At 58.4% G+C, this 23,495-nt stretch overlaps 1 protein-coding gene across 1 annotated transcript in view; it reads right to left on the bottom strand.

The window, feature by feature from the left end:
• The window catches only part of LOC137364330 (dynein axonemal heavy chain 6-like), a 1,069,890-nt gene that overhangs the window by 161,068 nt on the left and 885,327 nt on the right, over positions 1 to 23,495 (bottom strand). The window contains exons 28-29 of the mRNA XM_068027612.1: positions 18,665 to 18,892; positions 4,025 to 4,222 (exon numbers count right to left, since the gene is read on the bottom strand). Coding sequence (XP_067883713.1) covers positions 4,025 to 4,222; positions 18,665 to 18,892 — 426 coding nt within the window. The remainder of the gene's footprint in view (positions 1 to 4,024; positions 4,223 to 18,664; positions 18,893 to 23,495) is intronic.

Consider the following 23,495-nt stretch of genomic DNA (forward strand, 5'->3'; position numbering starts at 1 on the left):
CGGGGCAGGGGGATGTGCGGTGCAGGGGGATGTGCGGGGCAGGGGGATGTGCGGTGCAGAGGGATGTGCGGGGCAAGGGGATGAGCGGGGCAGAGGGATGTGCGGGGCAGGGGGATGTGCATGGCAGAGGGATGTGCGGTGCAGGAGGATGTGCGGGGCAGGGGGATGTGCGGTGCAGGGGGATGTGCGGGGCAAGGGGATGTGCGGGGCAGGGGGATGTGCGGTGCAGGGGGATGAGCGGGGCAGGGGAATGAGCGGTGCAGGAGGATGTGCGGGGCAGGGGGATGTGCGGGGCAGGGGGATGTGCGGGGCAGGGGGATGTGCGGGGCAGGGGGATGTGCGGGGCAGGAGGATGTGCGGGGCAAGGGGATGAGCGGGGCAGGGGGATGTGCGGGGCAAGGGGATGAGCGGTGCAGAGGGATGTGCGGTGCAGGAGGATGTGCGGGGCAGGGGGATGTGCGGGGCAGGGGGATGTGCGGGGCAAGGGGATGAGCGGTGCAGGAGGATGTGCGGGGCAGGGGGATGTGCGGTGCAGGGGGATGTGCGGGGCAAGGGGATGTGCGGGGCAGGGGGATGTGCGGTGCAGGGGGATGTGCGGTGCAGGGGGATGTGCGGGGCAGGGGGATGTGCGGGGCAGGGGGATGTGCGGGGCAGAGGGATGTGCGGGGCAGAGGGATGTGCGGGGCAGGAGGATGTGCGGGGCAGGGGGATGAGCGGGGCAGGGGGATGTGCGGGGCAGGAGGATGTGCGGTGCAGAGGGATGTGCGGGGCAGGGGGATGAGCGGGGCAGGGGGATGAGCGGGGCAGGGGGATGTGCGGTGCAGGGGGATGTGCGGGGCAGGAGGATGAGCGGGGCAGGGGGATGAGCGGGGCAGGGGGATGAGCGGGGCAGAGGGATGTGCGGGGCAGGGGGATGAGCGGGGCAGCGGGATGAGCGGGGCAGGGGGATGAGCGGGGCAGGGGGATGTGCGGGGCAGGGGGATGTGCGGTGCAGGGGGATGAGCGGGGCAGGGGGATGAGCGGGGCAGGGGGATGAGCGGGGCAGAGGGATGTGCGGGGCAGAGGGATGAGCGGGGCAGGGGGATGTGCGGGGCAGGGGGATGTGCGGGGCAGGGGGATGTGCGGTGCAGGGGGATGTGCGGGGCAGGGGGATGTGCGGGGCAGGGGGATGTGCGGGGCAGGGGGATGTGCGGTGCAGGAGGATGTGCGGGGCAGAGGGATGAGCGGGGCAGGGGGATGTGCGGGGCAGGGGGATGTGCGGGGCAGGGGGATGAGCGGGGCAGAGGGATGTGCGGGGCAGGGGGATGTGCGGGGCAGGGGGATGTGCGGTGCAGGGGGATGTGCGGAGCAGGGGGATGTGCGGGGCAGGGGGATGTGCGGGGCAGAGGGATGAGCGGGGCAGGGGGATGTGCGGTGCAGGGGGATGAGCGGGGCAGGGGGATGTGCGGGGCAGGGGGATGTGCGGGGCAGGGGGATGTGCGGTGCAGGGGGATGAGCGGGGCAGGGGGATGAGCGGGGCAGGGGGATGAGCGGGGCAGAGGGATGTGCGGGGCAGAGGGATGTGCGGGGCAGAGGGATGTGCGGGGCAGGGGGATGTGCGGGGCAGGGGGATGTGCGGGGCAGGGGGATGTGCGGGGCAGAGGGATGTGCGGGGCAGAGGGATGTGCGGGGCAGGGGGATGTGCGGGGCAGGGGGATGTGCGGGGCAGGGGGATGTGCGGTGCAGGGGGATGTGCGGTGCAGGGGGATGTGCGGGGCAGGGGGATGTGCGGGGCAGGGGGGATGTGCGGGGCAGGGGGATGTGCGGGGCTGTGGGGATGTGCGGGGCGGTGGGGATGTGCGGGGCAGGGGGATGTGCATGGCAGAGGGATGTGCATGGCAGGTGTATTTATTGTTGGGAATAAAGAAATGGCTGCCCAACTAAATGCTTACTTTGGCTCTGTCTTCACAAAGGAGGACACAAATATCATACCAGGAATGTTGGGGAACACAGGGTTTAGTGAGAGAGAGGAACTGAAGGAAATCAGTATTAGTAGAGAAATAGTGTTGGGGAAATTGATGGGATTGAAGGCCGATAAATCCCCAGGGCCTGATAATCTACATCCCAGAGTACTCAAGGAAGTGGACCTAGAAATAGTGGATGCATTGGTGGTCATCTTCCAAGATTCTATAGACTCTGGAACAGTTCCTGCAGATTAGAGGGTAGCAAATTTAACCCCAGTATTTAAAAAGAGAGGTAGAGAGAAAACAGGGAATTATAGACCAGTCAGCCTGACGTCAGTAGTGGGGAAAATTCTAGAGTTCTATATCAAAGATTTTATAGCAGAGCACTTGGAGAACAGTGGTAGAATCGGGCAGAGACAGCATGGATTTACGAAAGGGAAATCATGCTTGACAAATCTACTAGAATTCTTCGAGGATGTAACTGGTAGAGTTGATGAGGGGGAGCCAGTGGATGTGGTTTATTTGGACTTTCAGAAGGCTTTTGACAAAGTCCCACATAAGAGATGAGCATGTAAAATTAAAGTGCATGGGCTTGGGGGTAGTGTATTGTGATGGATAGAAAATTGGTTGGTAGACAGGAAACAAAGAGGAGGGATAAATGGGTCTTTTTCCGAATGGCAGGCAGTGACTAGTGGGGTACTGCAGGGATCGGTGCTAGGACCCCAGCTATTCACAATATATATTCATGATTTAGATGAGGGAACTAAATGTAATATCTTCAAATTTGCAGATGACACAAAACTGGGTGGGAGGGTGAGTTGTGAGGAGGATGCAGAGAGGCTTCAGGGTGATTTGGACAGTTGAGTGAGTTGGCTAATGCAAGGCAGATGCAGTATAATGTGGATAAATGTGAGGTTATCCATTTTGGTAGCAAAATCAGGAAGGCAGATTATTATCTGAACGGCTATAAACTGAGAGAGGGGAATATGCAGCGAGACCTGGGTGTTCTCGTACACCAGTTGCTGAAGGTAAGCATGTAGGTGCAACAGTCGGTAAAAAAGGCAAATGGTATGTTGGCCTTCATAGCGAGAGGATTCGAGTACAGGAGCAGGGATGTCTTGCTGCAATTATACAGGACCTTGGTGAGGCCACACCTGGAATATTGTGTGCAGTTTTGGACTCCTTATCCGAGGAAGGATGCTCTTGCTATAGAGGGAGTGCAGCGAAGGTTTACCAGACTGATTCCTGGGATGGTGGGACTGATGTATGAGGAGAGATTGAGTCGGTTAGGATTATATTCGCTGGAGTTCCGAAGAGTGAGGGGGGATCTCATAGAAACCTATAAAATTCTAACAGGACTTGACAGGGTAGATGCAGGAAGGATGTTCCTGATGGTGGGGGAGTCCAGAACCAGGGGTCATAGTCTAAGGACTTGCGGGGCAGGGGGATGTAGGGGGCAGGGGGATGTGCGGAGCAGGGGGATGTGATGTGTGGATGGAATGGGTTTGGGCCCAGGCCCAGGTCCCTGTGCTGATCTCTCCCTGGACCAGGGATGGAATGGGTTTGGGCCCAGGCCCAGGTCCCTGTGCTGATCTCCCCCTGGACCAGGGATGGAATGGGTTTGGGCCCAGGCCCAGGTCCCTGTGCTGATCTCCCCCTGGACCAGGGATGGAATGGGTTTGGGCCCAGGCCCAGGTCCCTGTGCTGATCTCCCCCTGGACCAGGGATGGAATGGGTTTGGGCCCAGGCCCAGGTCCCTGTGCTGATCTCCCCCTGGACCAGGGATGGAATGGGTTTGGGCCCAGGCCCAGGTCCCTGTGCTGATCAACCCCTGGACCAGGGATGGAATGGGTTTGGGCCCAGGCCCAGGTCCCTGTGCTGATCTCCCCCTGGACCAGGGATGGAATGGGTTTGGGCCCAGGCCCAGGTCCCTGTGCTGATCTCCCCCTGGACCAGGGATGGAATGGGTTTGGGCCCAGGCCCAGGTCCCTGTGCTGATCTCGCCCTGGACCAGGGATGGAAGTGACTGTGATATGGTGGATCAATCTAAGTGGCGTGGGTTTGTTTGATGGCTTACTCACTCCATCGGCAGAGAAGCAGAAGCCTTGCTGCAGAACGTCCGGGCTGTAGAATCTTTTCAGGGTGCTGTTGAGACATCGTCGGTCCCAGTTATCAGTGACCCGGCCTCCATACACCACCTCCCCGGTCAGGTAGAGTAAGGCTGTCCACGGGATGTCCACCCCATGCAGAAGGAGCATCTCCAGATTCAGAATGGCCACCTAGGGTCAGAAACAGGAGACAAGTGGTCAGAGGCTGAACGTGGAGCCATATCTTCCTGCCATAAAAGACACATAAGCTGAGAGATGGATTAGGACGAGGAAGGAGCAGCTGCCAATTGGATTTCCTACTTCCAGGACACCCCCCCCCCCGAGCATCTCCACCACCCCCACCTTAAAATCTCCAGGCCTCAGCCACCATTCAGTTAACTGGCTCCAGCTACTGACCAGCCTTTGGGAAAGGAAGAACTTGCTGCCTTCTGTCCTGAGCTTGACCTTCTCACCCATGAACCACAACCCCCATTTCCCTCCCCCCTTCCTCACCTGTTTTACTGGCCCATTTGGAGGTCCATCCTTCCCCAATCACACTGTGCTATCAAAGGTATTTAAACAGCACCTTGTCAGCCTCGAAAAAACCTCTCAATGTCACTCTCTGTCTGCATGTGTGTCTCTCCCACTCTCCTCTTTCCTCTCAGATGGAGAGTAAAGCTCCCTCTGCACTGTCCCATCAAACACTCCCAGCACAGGTACAGCACGGGGGTTAGATACAGAGTAAAGCTCCCTCTGCACTGTCCCATCAAACACTCCCAGGACAGGTACAGCACTGGGATTGGCTGCTCTCTGATTTGGGAGCCTGAGTGTTGAGAGCCTCAACGAGGTGCAGCTGAGAGTGCTGGTGGCAGTTGGAGGTTGCAGAGGTGGAGAGAGGAGCTGCACTGAGCAAGGGAGAGCAGCTACCAACAAGCAGAGGAAAACTCCAACAACAGTCTCCATTAAAGAGAAGAAAGGGACATTTTTTGGAAACAAGGCTTTGTCTGGAGGTGGGTGCTGAACACCAGTAATTTACTTTGGACTGTTGGGGGAGGAACAAGTGGCTGGAACAACAAGGGGTGGGGCTGCCGATTCAACAGGAATCTGTGCTGCTGCAAAAGCACACAGGGAAGCTCCCTCCCCAACCCAATTGCCAAGCCTGGGTCAGCTGAAGCTGCCCAGCTAAACAGACGGAAGGGGATAGATAGTGCCTGGGCAGCTTCAGCTGACCCAGGTGAAGACGACTCCCCCAACCAGAAGACCAACTTCAAAGACTGTTTGTTTTAAGTGTACTGTGAGCACCACCTCCAGAAAGCAAGTCATCCCTTCCAGCCTGCCTTTGCCTCTCCTCTCTTACCTCAGCCTCTCCACTAACCTGTTTGTTTGTTTGTCTTTTCAAATTTTTCTGTGAGTCGCTGTTATTTAGTGTGCAAGTCCACAATTTGGGGTGGGTTTAGCTCTTAGACCCATGGCAAGCCCTTCATCACCGGTGGCGGGGCCCTCTACTACCTACGCAGCTGCAGCTTCTGTGGCTGCCCACGTGGCCCCGTCACCCTTTAAATTATTGACATGCAGCCATGGGGTGAAGAGCTATCCCCACCCTAACATGTCTATTGAGGCCTGCGTTAAGGCAATGGCCGTGGTTGTCGGCCCCTCGGCCATTGTTGCGGCCTCAAAGATGTATGGGAAGGCTGTGTTCTTTTTGAAGACCGAGCAGGCGGTGTCCCTGGCCCTGAGTAAAGGGCTCACTGTGGGGGGGGACCTTCCTGCCAGTGGACCCTCTGGGGGCCACTGCGCATCGGATAATGTTGTCCAACGTCCCACCCTTCATTCCCAGTGAGCTCCTCCTCCCCCACCTGCACCATCTGGGGGAGGTGAGGTCGGGGATCACCCCAGTCCGGCTTGGTCTTCGGGAGCACAGCCTCCAACATGTCTACTCCTTCCGCCGCCAGTTATTTATGCAGCTGGCGCGGGAGGAGGACACGGAGGGCCAATTTAATGTGGAGTTCCAGGGGACGGCCTACCGCGTCTTTTGGACCTCGGACTGGGCGCGGTGCCACGTCTGCAAGGGGGTGGGGCATGTTCGTAAGAACTGCCCCAACCTCCCGGCCGCCAGCTCCACCTCGGCGGCCCAGAGTGGTTCCACAGCACCTCCTCCCACTCCCCCCGCACATCCAACAGACACCGCTCAGTCGGTTCCGGAGGCTGTGGTTTTCACGGCCTCTGGCGGGGAGGGGAGCGTCCGTCCGAGCGGAAGGAAGACGCGGGGAAAAAAGAAACATCGTGAGGCGCGTCCCCTGGACACTTTGACTCAACCCGAGCCTGAGCTCAGCCCAAAGCCCATTCCCATGGAATCCATCTGTCCCAGGGCTGGGCTCAGGCCCAGGGTGACTAAAAAGGGAAAAAAGGGTGCGGAGGCGGAGGCCTCTGATGACATGGAGGTCTCTGAGTCTCCGCGCCCAAGTGCGAAAAAGAGGAGAAGGCACCCCTCCACAGAAATAACACAGGGCCCTGAGGTGCAGGGCCCATCTGTTGGAGGGGAGCTGCCTCCTGTTTCTGGTCCTCAGGTTCCCCCGACCGCCACCACCAAGGCTGCAAAGTCCGGGCAGGTGCTCCCTATTCCTCAGGATGGAGGGGAGGGGATGGCCCCGGTACGTGAGGCCCCTCCTGAAGGAGTAAGTGGGGCCCTGCTTGTGGTGGGGGAGCCTGGGGAAACCGCCCATTCCGCCACTGCTACTGGGTCAGGTGCCCTGATTGAAGGGGAGGGCGAGGCCCCAGAGGGTCGGGCCTCCCAGCCGGAGTCCACCACCAACCAGGAGACACCCGACCCAGTTATAACTGAGAATGCTGCCCCATCTGCTGGGCCTGTGGGTGCTGGCGGAGCGGGAGATGGCCTCCTCTCGCCGCCTCCATTCTCGGCTCCGGCTGATTTCCCGGACCACTCATTGGCCTGGGGATGGAGGTGGTGGGGGGTCCTGAACCGCTGGTGCCTACAGGCTCCAGTTTCACAATAGAACCCAGAGAGGACTCCTCCGCCATCGATCCTGGGGGTGGGATCGTGACGGAGGCGGGACCAGCTGGCGCGGCCGGGACGTCCGCCCCACAGTGTGTGGTGGATGTGTCGGCCGCTGGCGGTGACGACCCGGAGGAGGATGGGGATTCGGTGCGGGGCACGGAGGATGATCTTGATTCCATCGCCAGTGAGGTGGTGGAGTCCCTCGTGCCTCCCACCGAATCTCCTCTCATCCCCACGGCGGAACTCCGGGATTTCCTCGCGGCTTGCAGAGGTTGCCGCAATAAAGTTCAGCTGGCCCTCGACCGTTGGTCGAATCTGGCGCTGATCATCCAGTCCGTCCGTGCCGCCCTTAAGATAGCGGGCAAGCGCGCGGACGTGAAACTGGTTGAGAGGCGCCGTTTTAATGTGTTCCTCAATGGGTTGCTGGGGGAGTGGAGGGCCAGGTGCACTTCCACTCCCTCCTCACAGTGAGGTGTTGGTGACGGGTTTTAAGTACCTTTGACATGAAGATAACCATAGCCAGCCTCAACATCAACGGCAGCAGAGGGGCTCACCGCAGATTTCACAATCTCTCAGTCCTTAGGGAAGGGAGATACGCGGTGAGCTTTCTGCAGGAAACCCACACCGTTCCGGGAGACGAAGCCACCTGGCTCCTGGAGTGGCAGGGTGGGGTCTACATGAGTCACCTCACCCCTATTTCTAGTGGGGTGGCTATCTTGTTGGCCCCGACTTTTCAGCCGGAGATCTTGGGGGTCAAGGAGCTAGTGCCGGGCCGCTTGCTCCACCTCGCCGTTCGCCTGGGTAGCGTGCCGCTCCACTTTGTGAACGTGTACGCGCCCAGGCCCGGCGCTTTGCAAGCGCGCTTCTTTGAAGAAGTGTCCGCTCTCTTGAGCTCCATCGATAGCGGCGAGTGCATCATCCTCGGGGGGGATTTTAACTGCACCCTCGAGGTGGGGGATCGCTCCGGTCCCCAGTGCGGCCAAGCGTCGGTGGAGAAGTTGAGGGGACTGATCAGCTCCCTTAACTTGGTGGACGTCTGGCGGAATCTCCATCCCGACTCCAGCGCATTCACGTGGAGGTCTGGAGGAGGGGGGTCGCGAATCGACCGCCTCTACATTTCGCAGGCATACGTCTCCCGCGTTTCGGCGGCCTCCATGCGGCTGGTGCTGTGCTCGGACCACCGCCTGGTGTGGGCGGAGTTCACTCCGCTCCGCACGCGGGCGGGGTCCGCGTACTGGCACTTTAACAACCGGCTGCTGGAGGACGTGCGATTTCGGGACTCGTTCTGTCGATTCTGGGCCGACTGGAGAAGGAAGCAGGGGGGCCTCCCCTCCTTGAGGCTATGGTGGGATGTGGGCAAGACTCACATCCGCGTCTTCTGTCAGGAGTACGCGAAGGGGTCGACCAAGAGGCGGGAAGCCGAGATCGGGCGCCTTGAGAGGGAGGTGCTCGACTTGGAATCCCGCCTCGGTCATGCCGTCGCGGACCCGGCCCTGTGGCAGGCGTGCAAAGAGAAGAAGGGCGCGCTGAGGAACCTGCAGCTCGTAGGGTCCCGAGGCGCGTACGTGAGGTCGCGGATCCAGATCCTGGAAGATTTGGACCGCGCTGCACCCTTCTTCTACTCGCTGGAAAAATGGCGGGGGGTCCGTAAGCAGCTCGTCGAGCTGCTGGCCGACGACGGATCCTCCATCATGGATCCGGAGGGAATGGGCCTCCTGGTCCGGACGTATTACAGTGCGTTGTTCTCTCCGGATCCGTCCAGCGAGGATGCGCGCAGAGTTTTGTGGGAGGACCTGCCGCAGGTCAGCCCGGAGGGCGCCGAAGGATTGGAGGCTCCGCTCACGTTGGCGGAGCTGACTGGCGCCCTCCACCAGCTCTCGAGGGGCAAATCCCCAGGGCTGGATGGGTTGTTCGTGGAGTTCCTCAGGGCGTTCTGGGACGTCCTGGGGGACGATTACGCGCGGGTCCTGGGGGAAAGCCTGGCGACCGGGGAGATGCCCCTCTCGTGGTGCAGGGCGGTCATCGTCCTGCTGCCGAAGAGGGGCGATCTCCGCCTGCTTAAAAACTGGCGTCCGGTCTCCCTCCTCAGCACGTATTATAAGATCTTTGCCCGGGCTATGTCTACCCGCCTGGGCTCCGTGCTGGCCCACATGATCCACCCCGACCAGTCCTACACGGTCCCGGGCCGGTCCATCCAGGACAACATCCACCTGGTCCGGGACCTGATCCATCTTTCCCAGAGGACTGGTCAGTCGGTCGCCTTTCTCTCCCTCGATCAGGAGAAGGCGTTCGACAGGGTGGATCACGATTACCTTTTCGGGACTCTGCGCGCTTTCGGACTCGGGCCGCATTTCGTGGCCCGGGTCCGACTTTTATGCGCCGCCGCAGAGTGTCTAGTCAAAGTTAACGGGTCCTTGACGGCGCCCCTTCGATTTGGGAGAGGAGTGCGTCAGGGGTGCCCCATGTCCGGCCAATTGTATACCATCTGCGTGGAGCCCTTCCTGTGCCTGCTTCGCAGGAGGTTGACGGGATTGGCTCTGTGCGAGCCGGCCATGCGGGTCGTCCTCTCGGCTTACGCCGACGACGTGCTCCTCGCAATCACAGATCCCGTTGACTTGCGGAGGATGCGCGACTGCCAGCAGACCTTTTCTGCCGCGTCCTCCGCGAGGATCAATTGGGAGAAATGTTCCGGATTCCTGGTTGGTCAGTGGCGGGTGGACTCCCTGCCGGAGGAGATGACACCTTTTGCGTGGAGCACCACGCACCTCCTCTATCTGGGAGTCCACCTTAGCCCCGCTGAGGAAGCCTGGCCGGCAAACTGGCAGGAGTTGGAGGCGAAAGTCACCGCTCGGCTGGGACGCTGGACAGGACTGCTCCGAGTGCTTTCCTACAGGGGCCGAGCGTTGGTCATAAACCAACTGGTGGCCTCCATGCTGTGGTACCGGTTGGTCACTTTGGCCCCGCCCCCTGTATTTGCCACCAAGATCCAGAAGAAACTCGTCGATTTCTTCTGGGGCAAGAGGAAACATTGGGTCTCTGCCGCGGTCCTGAGTCTCCCGATCGAGGAGGGCGGTCAGTCGCTGGTGTGCGTCCGCACCCAGGCTGCGACTCTCCGCCTTCGGACCCTGCAGAGATACCTGTACGTCGAGCGTCCTCCCAGATGGTGTGCGCTGGCGACGTATTTTTTCCGCCAGTGTCACTGCCTTCAAGACGACACGCAGCTCCCAGTGGAGTCCGTTCGCCGCGCCTCTCTGAGGGAGTTGCCTGTCTTTTACCGGGATCTTTTCCGAGTCTGGAACATGGTCGCCTCCAGTCAGGGCGCTCCCCCGCCGGCGGAGGAGAGCGCCTCGGCTGTCCGGGCGGCCGACTCCGGGGACGGTCCGGCGGGCGGAGGAGTAGCCGAAACCCCCGGGACGCCCCTCACTGCGGGTGGCGAGGGGGCTCGGGAGTGCGGAGCGATCCCGGCCGAGCTGACCCCCGCTTGGCCGGAACTGCTCATCGGACCCAGGCCCCGAAACCCTCCTCGGGAGCCGGTCCCACACAACCCGAGCCGCCTCTCGGAAATGCCCTCCGTGCCATTCCAATCGGCGCGGAGGGGTTTCCTGTACGGGCTGCTCCTGCACACTCTCCACTTCCTCGCCCTCGTCAGCCGGCCGGACACGCCCTGGCGGTCCGCGTTGCCATCTGGCGGCGAGGGGAAACCCCGATGGAGGTCTCTCTACGTGGGAGTCTTCCCCCTTTACATCGGGGACCTGGGGTGGAGGGTGCTGCACAGAGCAGTCCCGTGCAATAGGCTTTTAAGTAGGTTCACGGACTCCCAGGCCAGCTGTACTTTCTGCGGCCTGGACGAGTCCGTGTTCCACATTTATGCGGAGTGTGCGAGGTTGCAGCCCCTATTTGAGTATCTGAAGGGGCTGCTCCTCAAATTCTGGCTGCACTTCAGTCCCACGCTCCTGATCTTTGGGCACCCGGTGTGGAGGGGCTTGGGCCGGGAGGAGGATCTCCTCGTCGGTCTGCTCCTGGGCCTGGCCAAGGTGGCAATTCACAGGTCCAGGTTGCAGGCCGTCGGGGGGTCCGTCCTCCCCGATTGCCTGCCCCTCTTCCGCGGTTACGTTCGCGCCCGGGTGTCCCTGGAAAAGGAGCATGCGGTGTCCGCCGGTACGCTTGAGGCCTTCCGCGACCGGTGGGCACCGCAGGGACTGGAGTGCATCGTCGACGCCGAGAATGGCATTTTAATTTGAGTTTTTGTTGATTTATCTGGACTTAAATAAAGTTATTTTTAAAAAAAATGTAAATATGTATATAAAGGGGGCCTGAGGAATAAAGGCCCCCTCAACATGAAAATATAAAAGGGGCCTGGGGTATAAAGGTCACCTTTAAAAAAAAAAGAAGAAAAAACGGGGATTGGTTGCTCTGTGATTGGGAATACTGAGTGCTGAGTGCCTCAATGAGGACCAGCTGACAGTGCTGCAGTCAGTTGCTGGAGAGGGAGAGCTGAGGAGAGAACTGCAAAAACTTTGAACAACTTTTGCTGCAGAGGAGGAAAGACTTTGGGAATAAGGCTTTATTTCGAGGTGGGTGTTGAGCACCAGACTTTTATTTCATTTGGACTGTTGTGGGAGGTGCAAGAGGCCAGATAAACAAGGGATGGGGGCTATACAATTCTGCAGGGAGCTGTGCAGTTGCACTCAAGTTGCAGGGAAGCTCCCTCCCCATCGCCCAGCCTATGTCAGCTGAAGCTGCCTGGCTAAATAGACGGAAGGGGATAAATAGTGTGGGCAGCTTCAGCTGACCCAGGTGAAGACGCCTCCCCCAACCAGAAGACCAAGTGCTGGCAGAGACTGTTTCAACTGTGCTGTGAGCACCACCTCCAGAAAAGAAAGTCCCTTACAGCCTGACTTTCCCTCTCCTCTATCCCCTCAGCCTCTCCCCGAACCTGTTTTTTGTTTGTTTGTTTGTTTGTGAATCTTCAAGTTATTTGAATTACAAGCCTACAATTTGGGGTGGGTTTAGCTGTTAGACCCATGGCAAACCCTTCATCACCGGTGGTGGGGCCCTCTATTACCTATGCAGCTGCAGCCTCTGTGGCTGCCCACGCGGCCCCGTCACCCCAACATGTCCATTGAGGCCTGTGTGAAGGCAATGGTCGAGGTTGTCGGCCATTGTTGTGGCCTCAAAGATGTATGGGAAGGCTGTGTTTTTTCTAAAGACCGAGCGGGCCGTGTCCCTGGCCCTGAGTAAGGGGCTCACGGTGGGGGGGGACCTTCCTGCCGGTGGACCCTCTGGGGGCCACTGCACAGCAGATATTGTTGTCCAATGTACCGCCCTTCATTCCCAGTGAGCTCCTCCTCCCCCACCTGCACCATCTGGGGGAGGTGAGGTCGGGGATCACCCCAGTCCCGCTCAGTCTTCGGGAAAACAGCCTCCGGCATGTGTACTCATTCCGCCGCCAGCTATTTACTCAGCTGGCACGGGAGGAGGTCTCGGAGGGCCAATTTAATGTGGATTTCCAGGGGGTGTCCGACTGCGTTTTCTGGACTTTGGACAGGGTGCGGTGCCGTACCTGCAAGGGGGTGGGGAATGTTCGTAAGAACTGCCCCAACCTCCCGGCTGCCAACTCCATCTCGGCAGCCCAGGGTGGCGCCTGTGCACATCCTTTCACTCCCCCCATACATCCAACAGACACCGCTCAGTCGGTTCCGGAGGCTGTGGTTTTCACAGCCTCTGGCGGGGAGGGGAATGCCCGTCTGAGTGGAAGGAAGGCGCAGAGCAAAAATATACAGTGAGAGGCGCGTCCCCTGGACACCATGACACAACCCGAGCCTGAGCTCAGCCCAAGGCCCGTTCCCACGGAATCCTCCTGTCCCATGGCTGGGCTCAGGCCCAGGCCCAGGCCCTGGGTAACTAAAACAAAGGAGGGTGCGGAGGCCTCTGATGACATGGAGGTCTCTGAGCCTCCGCGCCCTAGTGGGAAAAAGAGGAGAAGGCAGCCCTCCACAGAGGTAACAACGGGCCTTGAGGTGCAGGGTCCATCTGTTGGCGGGGAGCTGTCTCCTGGTTCAGGTCCCCAGGTTCCCCCTGCCACCACCAGCAACATAAAGGCTGCAAATCCTGAGCAGGAGCTCGCTACCCCTCAGGATGGAGGGGAGGATGAGGCCCCTCTACATGCAGCCCCTCCGTGGCAAGCCAGTGGAGCCCTGCTTGTGGTGGGGGAGCCTGGGGACGCCTCCCATTTTGCCACTGGGTCGGGTGCCCTGAGTGGAGGGGAGGGCGAGGCCCAGAAGGGTCAGCCCTCCCAGCCAGGATCCACTCACAACCAGGAGACACCCTACCCAGTTACATTTGAAAATTTTGTCCCATCTGCTGGGTCTGTGGATGCTGACGGAGCGGGAGATGGCCTCCTCTCTCCATCTCCGATCTCGGCTCCGGCTGGATTTCCGGAGTCGGGAACATTCATCTCCCCTGGACCGCTCATTGGCCTGGGGACGGAACTGGAAGGGGTCCTGAACTGCTAGCGCCCGCAGGCTCCAGTTCCATCTTAGAACCCAGAGAGGACTCCTCCGCCATCGATCCTGGCGGTGGGATTGTGTCGGAGGCGGGACCAGCTGGTGCGACCAGGACGTCCGCCCCACACTGTGTGGTGGATGTGTCGGCCGTTGGCGGTGACGACCCGGAGCTGGATGGGGATTCGGTGTGGGGCACGGAGGATGACCTTGATTCCATCGCCAGTGAGGTGGTGGAGGCCCTCATGCCTCCCACCGAATCTCCTCTCATCCCCACGGCGGAACTCCAGGATTTCCTCGCGGCTTGCAGGGGTTGCCGCAATAATGTTCAGCTGGCCCTCGGCCGTTGGTCGAGTCTGGCGCTAATCATTCAGTCCGTCCGTGCCGCCCTCAAGAAAACGGGCAAGGGCGCGAACGTGAAACTGGTTGAGAGGCGCCGTTTTAATGTGTTCCTCAATGGGTTGCTGGAGGAGTGGAGGGCCAGGTGCACTTCCACTCCCTCCTCACAGTGAAGTGTTGGTGACGGGTTTTAAGTACTTTTGACATGAAGATAACCAAAGCCAACCTCAACATCAACGGCAGCAGGGGGTCTCACCGCCGATTTCACAATCTCCCAGTCCTAACGGAAGGGAGATATGCGGTGAGCTTTCTGCAGGAAACCCACACCGTTCCGGGAGACGAAGCCACCTGGGCCTGGCCAATGTGGCAATTCACAGGTCCAGGCTGTGGGCCGTCGGGGGTTCCTTCTGCCCTGATTGCCTGCACCTCTTCCGCGGCTACGTTCGCGCCCAGGTGTCCCTGGAGGAGCATGCGACGTCCGCGGGTATGCTTGAGGCCTTCTGCGACTGGTGGGCACCGCAGGGACTGGAGTTCATCAACAATGCAGACAATGCTATTTTAATTTGTGTTTTTGAAAAAATAATTGGTTAGATACATAGGAAGTCAGGATAGTATACAGTAGGTCAGGGGTTGAATGGATTGGGTCAGATGTTGGATATGAAGGGTCAGGGGTTGGATGAAGTTTCTTTTATTCATTCATGGGCTGTGTATGCCACTGGCCAGGCCAGTATTTATTGTCCATCCCTAATTGCCCTTGAGAAGGTGGTGAGCTACCTTCATGAACCACTGCAGTCCATGGGAGGTAGGTACACCCACAGTGCTGTTAGGAAGGGAGTTCCAGAATTTTGACCTAGCGACAGTAAAGGAATGGCGATATCGTTCTAAGTTAGGATGGTGTGTGACTTGGAGGGGAACTTGCAGGTGGTGGTGTTCCCATGCATCTCCTGCCCTTGTCCTTCTAGTTGGTAGAGGTCGTGGGTTTGTAAGGTGCTGTCTAAGGAGCCTTGGTGAGTTGCTGCAGTGCATCTTGTAGATGGTACACACTGCTGCCACTGTGCATCGGTGGTGGAGGGAGTGAATGTTTGTAGATGGGGTGCCAATCAAGCGGGCTGCTTTGTTCTGGATGGTGTTGAACTTCTTGAGTGTTGTTGGAGTTGCGCCCATCCAGGTAAGTGGAGAGTATTCCATCACACTCCTGACTTGTGCCCTGTGTTACGACAGAGGTGGGAGGAGTGCACTGTTTATTCTAGTCCCACTTCTCCACAGGTCACAACATATATTTAAATGTTTACCCCGTTACTGATACAGTCAATCATAGTCTCTGTTTTTCCCAGAATAAAACACACCAACCAGGTTTCTTTAGTAAACAACAAAATTATCAGTTTATTATAGAACAAGTCTTAACCAATAATAGAGTAAAACATACAAATGGAAATATTAAAACCCCTTATTTATATTGGACACACACACTCACATCAGTTAACCACTGTCACAAAGAAAATGAAAAAAACCCACTTAGGTGGAATACTTGTCCTTGGTTCTGGTTTGGCCTCACAAATGCTGAAAAACGGCTGTCACTGGGATCATCCTGGAACAGTTATTTCCAGGGATGTTGAAGATCAGTTTGGGTAGGCTTTCCAAGAGATGTAGCTACAGAGGTTTCAGATAGTCCTTACAACAGAAATGCAGCAACAGGGGTTTCAGTTCCCACACATTTGATATGCAGTGTTTCTTCAAATACAGGAGGAAATAGGAAACTGACACACTGGAAATGTAAGATTTCTTTTCAAGAGAGAGAGATGAGCTGTCTTCTTCTGACAGGCAAAACCCACTGTCTGTTGTAACAGTTCAAACTGAAAGTAAAAACATTCCAGAAGTCAAGCCACCTGACCTCTGTAAAGCTTGACCTGTCACTTCTTTGTAAACATCTCCCAAAATCAAAAACAATCCCTGCTGGGTGATTATACACAGACAGGTTCCTTCCAGTAAAACTTCTTTACAAGCCAAACCCAGGAAACTTCTGGTGACTTTTAAAAAAAAAACATAAAGTTCAGGATCTCTTCAAGATTCCAGATGAATCAGGATCCATAATTCAACAATAAGTCCTTAAAACATATTTTACAAAAGAAATAGAAGCAATCTCTCGTAATATTTGTAGTTGGTGGACAGGCATTGGGAAGTCAGGAGGTGAGTTACTTGCTGCAGAATTCCAAGGCTCTGACCTGCTCTTATATAGTATATACAGTATTTATGTGGCTACTCCAGTTCAGTTTCTGGTCAAATGGTGACCTCCAGCATGTTGACAGTGGGGGATTCAGCGATGGTAATGCTGCTGAATGTCAAGGGGAGAGGGTTAGATTCTCTCTTATTGGAGATGGTCATTGCCTGGCACTTGTGTGGCACGAATGTTACTTGCCACTTATCAGCACAAGCCTGGATGTTGTCCAGGTCTTGCTGCATCTGGACATGGACTACTTCAGTATCTTGAGGAGTCACGAATGGTGCTGAACATTGTGTAATCATCAGCGAACATCCCCACTTCTGACCTTTATGATGGAAGGAAGATCAATGATAAAAGCAGCTGAAGATGGTTGGGTCTGGAACTGAGATGATTAACCTCCAATAACTTCCTTTGTGCTAGGTAGGACTCCAACCAGCAGAGAGATTTCCACCGATTCCCATTGACTTCAGTTTTGCTAGGGCTCCTTGATGTCATACTCGGCCAAGTGCTGCCTTGATGTCAAGGGCAGTCACCCTCACCTCACCTCTTGAGTTCAGCTCTTCTGTCCATGTTTGAACCAAGACTGTAATGAGGTCCGGAGCTGAGTGACCCTGGCAGAACCCAAACTGAGCATCACTGAGCAGGTTATTTCTAAGCAGGTGCCACTTGATAGCACTGTCGACAACACCTTCCATCACTTTACTGATGATAGAGAGTAGACTGATAGGGCGGTAATTGGCCGGGTTGGATTTATCCTGCTTCTTGTGTACAGGACATACTTGGGCAATTTTACACCTTGCCGGGTAGCTGCCAGTGTTGTAGCTGTACTGGAACAGCTTGACTAGGGGCATGGCTAGTTCTGGAACGCAAGTCTTCAGTACTATTGCTGGAATGTTGTTAGGGCCCATAGCCTTTACAGTATCCAGTGCCTTCAGCTAATTCTTAATATCACATGGAATGAATCGGATTGGCTGAAGACTGGTATCTGTGATGCTGGGGACCTCAAGAGGAGGCCGAGATGGATCATCAACTCGGCACTTCTGGCTGAAGATGAATACAAATGTTTCAGCCTTGTCTTTTGCACTGAGATGCTGGTTTCCCCATCATTGAGGATGGGGATATTTGTGGAGCCTCCTCTTCCTGTTAGTTAATTGTCCAACACCATTCACGACTGGATGTGACTGGACTGCTGAACTTAGATCTGATCCGTTGGTTGTGGGATCAATTAGCTCTGTCTATCGCATGCTGGTTCTGCTGTTTGGCACGCAAATAGTCTTGTGTTGGAGCCTCACCAGGCTGACACCTCATTTTTAGTGATGTCTGTTGCTGCTCCTGGAATGCCCTCCTGCACTCTTCATTGAAGTGGGCCAGGGGTTGGATGGAGTGGGTCATGGGTTGGATGGAGTGGGTCATGGGTTGGTGGAGTGGGTCATGGGTTGGATGGAGTGGGTCATGGGTTGGTGGAGTGGGTCATGGGTTGGATGGAGTGGGTCATGGGTTGGATGGAGTGGGTCATGGGTTGGATGGAGTGGGTCATGGGTTGGTGGAGTGGGTCATGGGTTGGTGGAGTGGGTCATGGGTTGGATGGAGTGGGTCATGGGTTGGTGGACTGGGTCATGGGTTGGTGGAGTGGGTCATGGGTTGGATGGAGTGGGTCATGGGTTGGATGGAGTGGGTCATGGGTTGGTGGAGTGGGTCATGGGTTGGATGGAGTGGGTCATGGGTTGGTGGACTGGGTCATGGGTTGGTGGAGTGGGTCATGGGTTGGATGGAGTGGGTCATGGGTTGGTGGAGTGGGTCATGGGTTGGTGGAGTGGGTCATGGGTTGGATGGAGTGGGTCATGGGTTGGATGGAGTGGGTCATGGGTTGGTGGACTGGGTCATGGGTTGGTGGAGTGGGTCATGGGTTGGATGGAGTGGGTCATGGGTTGGTGGAGTGGGTCATGGGTTGGTGGAGTGGGTCATGGGTTGGATGGAGTGGGTCATGGGTTGGATGGAGTGGGTCATGGGTTGGTGGAGTGGGTCATGGGTTGGATGGCATGCGTCAAGATGGGGAAACCTGCGACAGTGATGGCATGGTAAGGGCTGAATGAAACTGTTCATGGCTTGTATCCAGGTACTTACTGCAGCTGGGGAGAACCTTAACTTGCTCAATAAATATCATTTCTACATCAATAACCACAGGAAAAATGAGGAAAAAATGTGTAAAAAATGGATTTTATTCTCAAAAACCCTGGTTAGAATGGCCAGCATTTTGCCTGATGGGGTCTCCAGGTCATGGTGGAATTCAGATATACTGTGACCCCACAACATTGATATGCTACGATAAAGTCCTCTGGTGGGACTGGGATGAAGTGAGCATGTCTCTGCACCCACCCACTTCGCTCAACTGTTTTGAAGGTGTGTCTGGGGTTGGGGGAGGAAGGGGATCCCGGATACTGCAGGAATTCCATCCACTATACCAGCGAATAGGCCCCTCGGAACCCCTGTCAGCTGACAGCAGCCCCTGATTCGCATGCATCCTTCCTCGATGTGACTGATGTATTTGAACCTACCTCCAGGTCAGAAGAGGTGAACTCATATGGGATATTCCAGCCTAAAGCTCCGTACTTGTTCCTCTCCTGGATAACGGCGTTGAAAAGACAAAGGCTAAAGAGCAGCCTCCTCCAGCTCAGGCCCATGTTCTCCTTCATGTAGATCATTTCTGTCACTTCCCCTGAGCCACTGCTTCCAAAGGTTGTCAGCATTTTGTTCTTGAGGCCTTGTGGTGGCTCCACGGCAACCTTTGAAAGAGGAGGGCACTCTTATTGACAATTATTTGCTGATGTACTTTCCTTTTCCCACCTCCTAGCCCCCCCAGTTTCTCCTGCGTTCACAGCAGCAGCTGCTCGCTGGTGTACTTTGCTTAAGTGCCCATGCTTCATGGGTGACCTGGTAGGAAAATCAACTGGACACTGCACTTTATGGGGCATCATAGCAGCGACATTCTCCCCAATGACTGCACGTGCACTTTCCAGGAACGGTCACTGGACGGTGATGAGGAGTGGGGACCCTGGCTGAGATTTCCCGGCCCACTCCCCAGCCCAGGAGTGTTGAGGGACCGTGATGAGGAACGGGGACCCTGGCTGAGATTTCCCTGCCCACTCCCCAGCCCAGGAGTGTTGAGGGACGGTGATGAGGAGTGGGGACCCTGGCTGAGATTTCCCGGCCCACTCCCCAGCCCAGGGGTATTGAGGGACGGTGATGAGGAGTGGGGTCCCTGGCTGAGATTTCCCTGCCCACTCCCCAACCCAGGGGTGTTGAGGGACGGTGATGAGGAACGGGGACCCTGGCTGAGATTTCCCGGCCCACTCCCCAGCCCAGGGGTGTTGAGGGACGGTGATGAGGAGTGGGGACCCTGGCTGGGATTTCCCTGCCCACTCCCCAGCCCAGGGGTGTTGAGGGACAGTGATGAGGAGTGGTGACCCTGGCTGAGATTTCCCTGCCCACTACCCAGCCCAGGGGTGTTGAGGGACGGTGATGAGGAGTGGGGACCCTGGCTGAGATTTCCCTGCCCACTCCCCAGCCCAGGGGTGTTGGGGGACAGTGATGAGGAGTGGGGACCCTGGCTGAGATTTCCCTGCCCACTCCCCAGTCCAGGGGTGTTGAGGGGCGGTGATGAGGAGTGGGGACCCTGGATGAGATTTCCCTGCCCACTCCCCAGCCCAGGGGTGTTGGGGGACATTGATGAGGAGTGGGGACCCTGGCTGAGATCTCCCGCCCCACTCCGCAGCCCAGGGGTGTTGAGGGACAGTGATGAGGAGTGGGGACCCTGGCTGAGATTTCCCTGCCCTCTCCACAGCCCAGGAGTGTTGAGGGACGGTGATGAGGAGTGGGGACCCTGGCTGAGAATTCCCAGCCCACTCCCCAGCCCAGGGGTGTTGAGGGACGGTGATGAGGAGTGGGGACCCTGGCTGAGAGCTCCCGCCCCACTCCCCAACCCAGGGGTGTTGAGGGGCGGTGATGAGGAGTGGGGACCCTGGCTGAGATTTCCCTGCCCACTCCCCAGCCCAGGGGTGTTGAGGGACGGTGATGAGGAGTGGGGACCCTGGCTGAGATCTCCCGCCCCACTCCGCAGCCCAGGGGTGTTGAGGGACAGTGATGAGGAGTGGGGACCCTGGCTGAGATTTCCCTGCCCTCTCCACAGCCCAGGAGTGTTGAGGGACGGTGATGAGGAGTGGGGACCCTGGCTGAGATTTCCCAGCCCACTCCCCAGCCCAGGGGTGTTGAGGGACGGTGATGAGGAGTGGGGACCCTGGCTGAGAGCTCCCGCCCCACTCCCCAACCCAGGGGTGTTGAGGGGCGGTGATGAGGAGTGGGAACCCTGGCTGAGATTTCCCTGCCCACTCCCCAGCCCAGGGGTGTTGAGGGACAGTGATGAGGAGTGGGGACCCTGGCTGAGATTGCCCTCCCCACTCCCCAACCCAGGGGTGTTGAGGGACGGTGATGAGGAACGGGGACCCTGGCTGAGATTTCCCGGCCCACTCCCCAGCCCAGGGGTGTTGAGGGACCGTGATGAGGAGTGGGGACCCTGGCTGAGATTTCCCTGCCCACTCCCCAGCCCAGGGGTGTTGAGGGACAGTGATGAGGAGTGGGGACCCTGGCTGAGATTTCCCTGCCCACTCCCCAGCCCAGGGGTGTTGGGGGACAGTGATGAGGAGTGGGGACCCTGGCTGAGATTTCCCTGCCCACTCCCCAGTCCAGGGGTGTTGAGGGGCGGTGATGAGGAGTGGGGACCCTGGATGAGATTTCCCTGCCCACTCCCCAGCCCAGGGGTGTTGGGGGACATTGATGAGGAGTGGGGACCCTGGCTGAGATCTCCCGCCCCACTCCGCAGCCCAGGGGTGTTGAGGGACAGTGATGAGGAGTGGGGACCCTGGCTGAGATTTCCCTGCCCTCTCCACAGCCCAGGAGTGTTGAGGGACGGTGATGAGGAGTGGGGACCCTGGCTGAGATTTCCCAGCCCACTCCCCAGCCCAGGGGTGTTGAGGGACGGTGATGAGGAGTGGGGACCCTGGCTGAGAGCTCCCGCCCCACTCCCCAACCCAGGGGTGTTGAGGGGCGGTGATGAGGAGTGGGGACCCTGGCTGAGATTTCCCTGCCCACTCCCCAGTCCAGGTGTGTTGAGGGGCGGTGATGAGGAGTGGGGACCCTGGATGAGATTTCCCTGCCCACTCCCCAGCCCAGGGGTGTTGGGGGACATTGATGAGGAGTGGGGACCCTGGCTGAGATCTCCCGCCCCACTCCGCAGCCCAGGGGTGTTGAGGGACAGTGATGAGGAGTGGGGACCCTGGCTGAGATTTCCCTGCCCTCTCCACAGCCCAGGAGTGTTGAGGGACGGTGATGAGGAGTGGGGACCCTGGCTGAGATTTCCCAGCCCACTCCCCAGCCCAGGGGTGTTGAGGGACGGTGATGAGGAGTGGGGACCCTGGCTGAGAGCTCCCGCCCCACTCCCCAACCCAGGGGTGTTGAGGGGCGGTGATGAGGAGTGGGGACCCTGGCTGAGATTTCCCTGCCCACTCCCCAGCCCAGGGGTGTTGAGGGACGGTGATGAGGAGTGGGGTCCCTGGCTGAGATCTCCCGCCCCACTCCGCAGCCCAGGGGTGTTGAGGGACAGTGATGAGGAGTGGGGACCCTGGCTGAGATTTCCCTGCCCTCTCCACAGCCCAGGAGTGTTGAGGGACGGTGATGAGGAGTGGGGACCCTGGCTGAGATTTCCCAGCCCACACCCCAGCCCAGGGGTGTTGAGGGACGGTGATGAGGAGTGGGGACCCTGGCTGAGAGCTCCCGCCCCACTCCCCAACCCAGGGGTGTTGAGGGGCGGTGATGAGGAGTGGGAACCCTGGCTGAGATTTCCCTGCCCACTCCCCAGCCCAGGGGTGTTGAGGGACAGTGATGAGGAGTGGGGACCCTGGCTGAGATTGCCCTCCCCACTCCCCAACCCAGGGGTGTTGAGGGACGGTGATGAGGAACGGGGACCCTGGCTGAGATTTCCCGGCCCACTCGCCAGCCCAGGGGTGTTGAGGGACCGTGATGAGGAGTGGGGACCCTGGCTGAGATTTCCCTGCCCACTCCCCAGCCCAGGGGTGTTGAGGGACAGTGATGAGGAGTGGGGACCCTGGCTGAGATTTCCCTGCCCACTCCCCAGCCCAGGGGTGTTGGGGGACAGTGATGAGGAGTGGGGACCCTGGCTGAGATTTCCCTGCCCACTCCCCAGTCCAGGGGTGTTGAGGGGCGGTGATGAGGAGTGGGGACCCTGGATGAGATTTCCCTGCCCACTCCCCAGCCCAGGGGTGTTGGGGGACATTGATGAGGAGTGGGGACCCTGGCTGAGATCTCCCGCCCCACTCCGCAGCCCAGGGGTGTTGAGGGACAGTGATGAGGAGTGGGGACCCTGGCTGAGATTTCCCTGCCCTCTCCACAGCCCAGGAGTGTTGAGGGACGGTGATGAGGAGTGGGGACCCTGGCTGAGATTTCCCAGCCCACTCCCCAGCCCAGGGGTGTTGAGGGACGGTGATGAGGAGTGGGGACCCTGGCTGAGAGCTCCCGCCCCACTCCCCAACCCAGGGGTGTTGAAGGGCGGTGATGAGGAGTGGGGACCCTGGCTGAGATTTCCCTGCCCACTCCCCAGCCCAGGGGTGTTGAGGGACAGTGATGAGGAGTGGGGACCCTGGCTGAGATTTCCCTGCCCACTCCCCAGCCCAGGGGTGTTGGGGGACAGTGATGAGGAGTGGGGACCCTGGCTGAGATTTCCCTGCCCACTCCCCAGTCCAGGGGTGTTGAGGGGCGGTGATGAGGAGTGGGGACCCTGGATGAGATTTCCCTGCCCACTCCCCAGCCCAGGGGTGTTGGGGGACATTGATGAGGAGTGGGGACCCTGGCTGAGATCTCCCGCCCCACTCCGCAGCCCAGGGGTGTTGAGGGACAGTGATGAGGAGTGGGGACCCTGGCTGAGATTTCCCTGCCCTCTCCACAGCCCAGGAGTGTTGAGGGACGGTGATGAGGAGTGGGGACCCTGGCTGAGATTTCCCAGCCCACTCCCCAGCCCAGGGGTGTTGAGGGACGGTGATGAGGAGTGGGGACCCTGGCTGAGAGCTCCCGCCCCACTCCCCAACCCAGGGGTGTTGAAGGGCGGTGATGAGGAGTGGGGACCCTGGCTGAGATTTCCCTGCCCACTCCCCAGCCCAGGGGTGTTGAGGGACGGTGATGAGGAGTGGGGACCCTGGCTGAGATTTCCCTGCCCACTCCCCAGCCCAGGGGTGTTGAGGGACAGTGATGAGGAGTGGGGACCCTGGCTGAAATTTTCCTGCCCACTCTCCAGCCCAGGGGTGTTGAGGGACAGTGATG

This window comes from Heterodontus francisci, unplaced genomic scaffold (assembly GCF_036365525.1).
Source record: "Heterodontus francisci isolate sHetFra1 unplaced genomic scaffold, sHetFra1.hap1 HAP1_SCAFFOLD_484, whole genome shotgun sequence".
Classification (NCBI taxonomy): Eukaryota; Metazoa; Chordata; class Chondrichthyes; order Heterodontiformes; family Heterodontidae; genus Heterodontus; species Heterodontus francisci.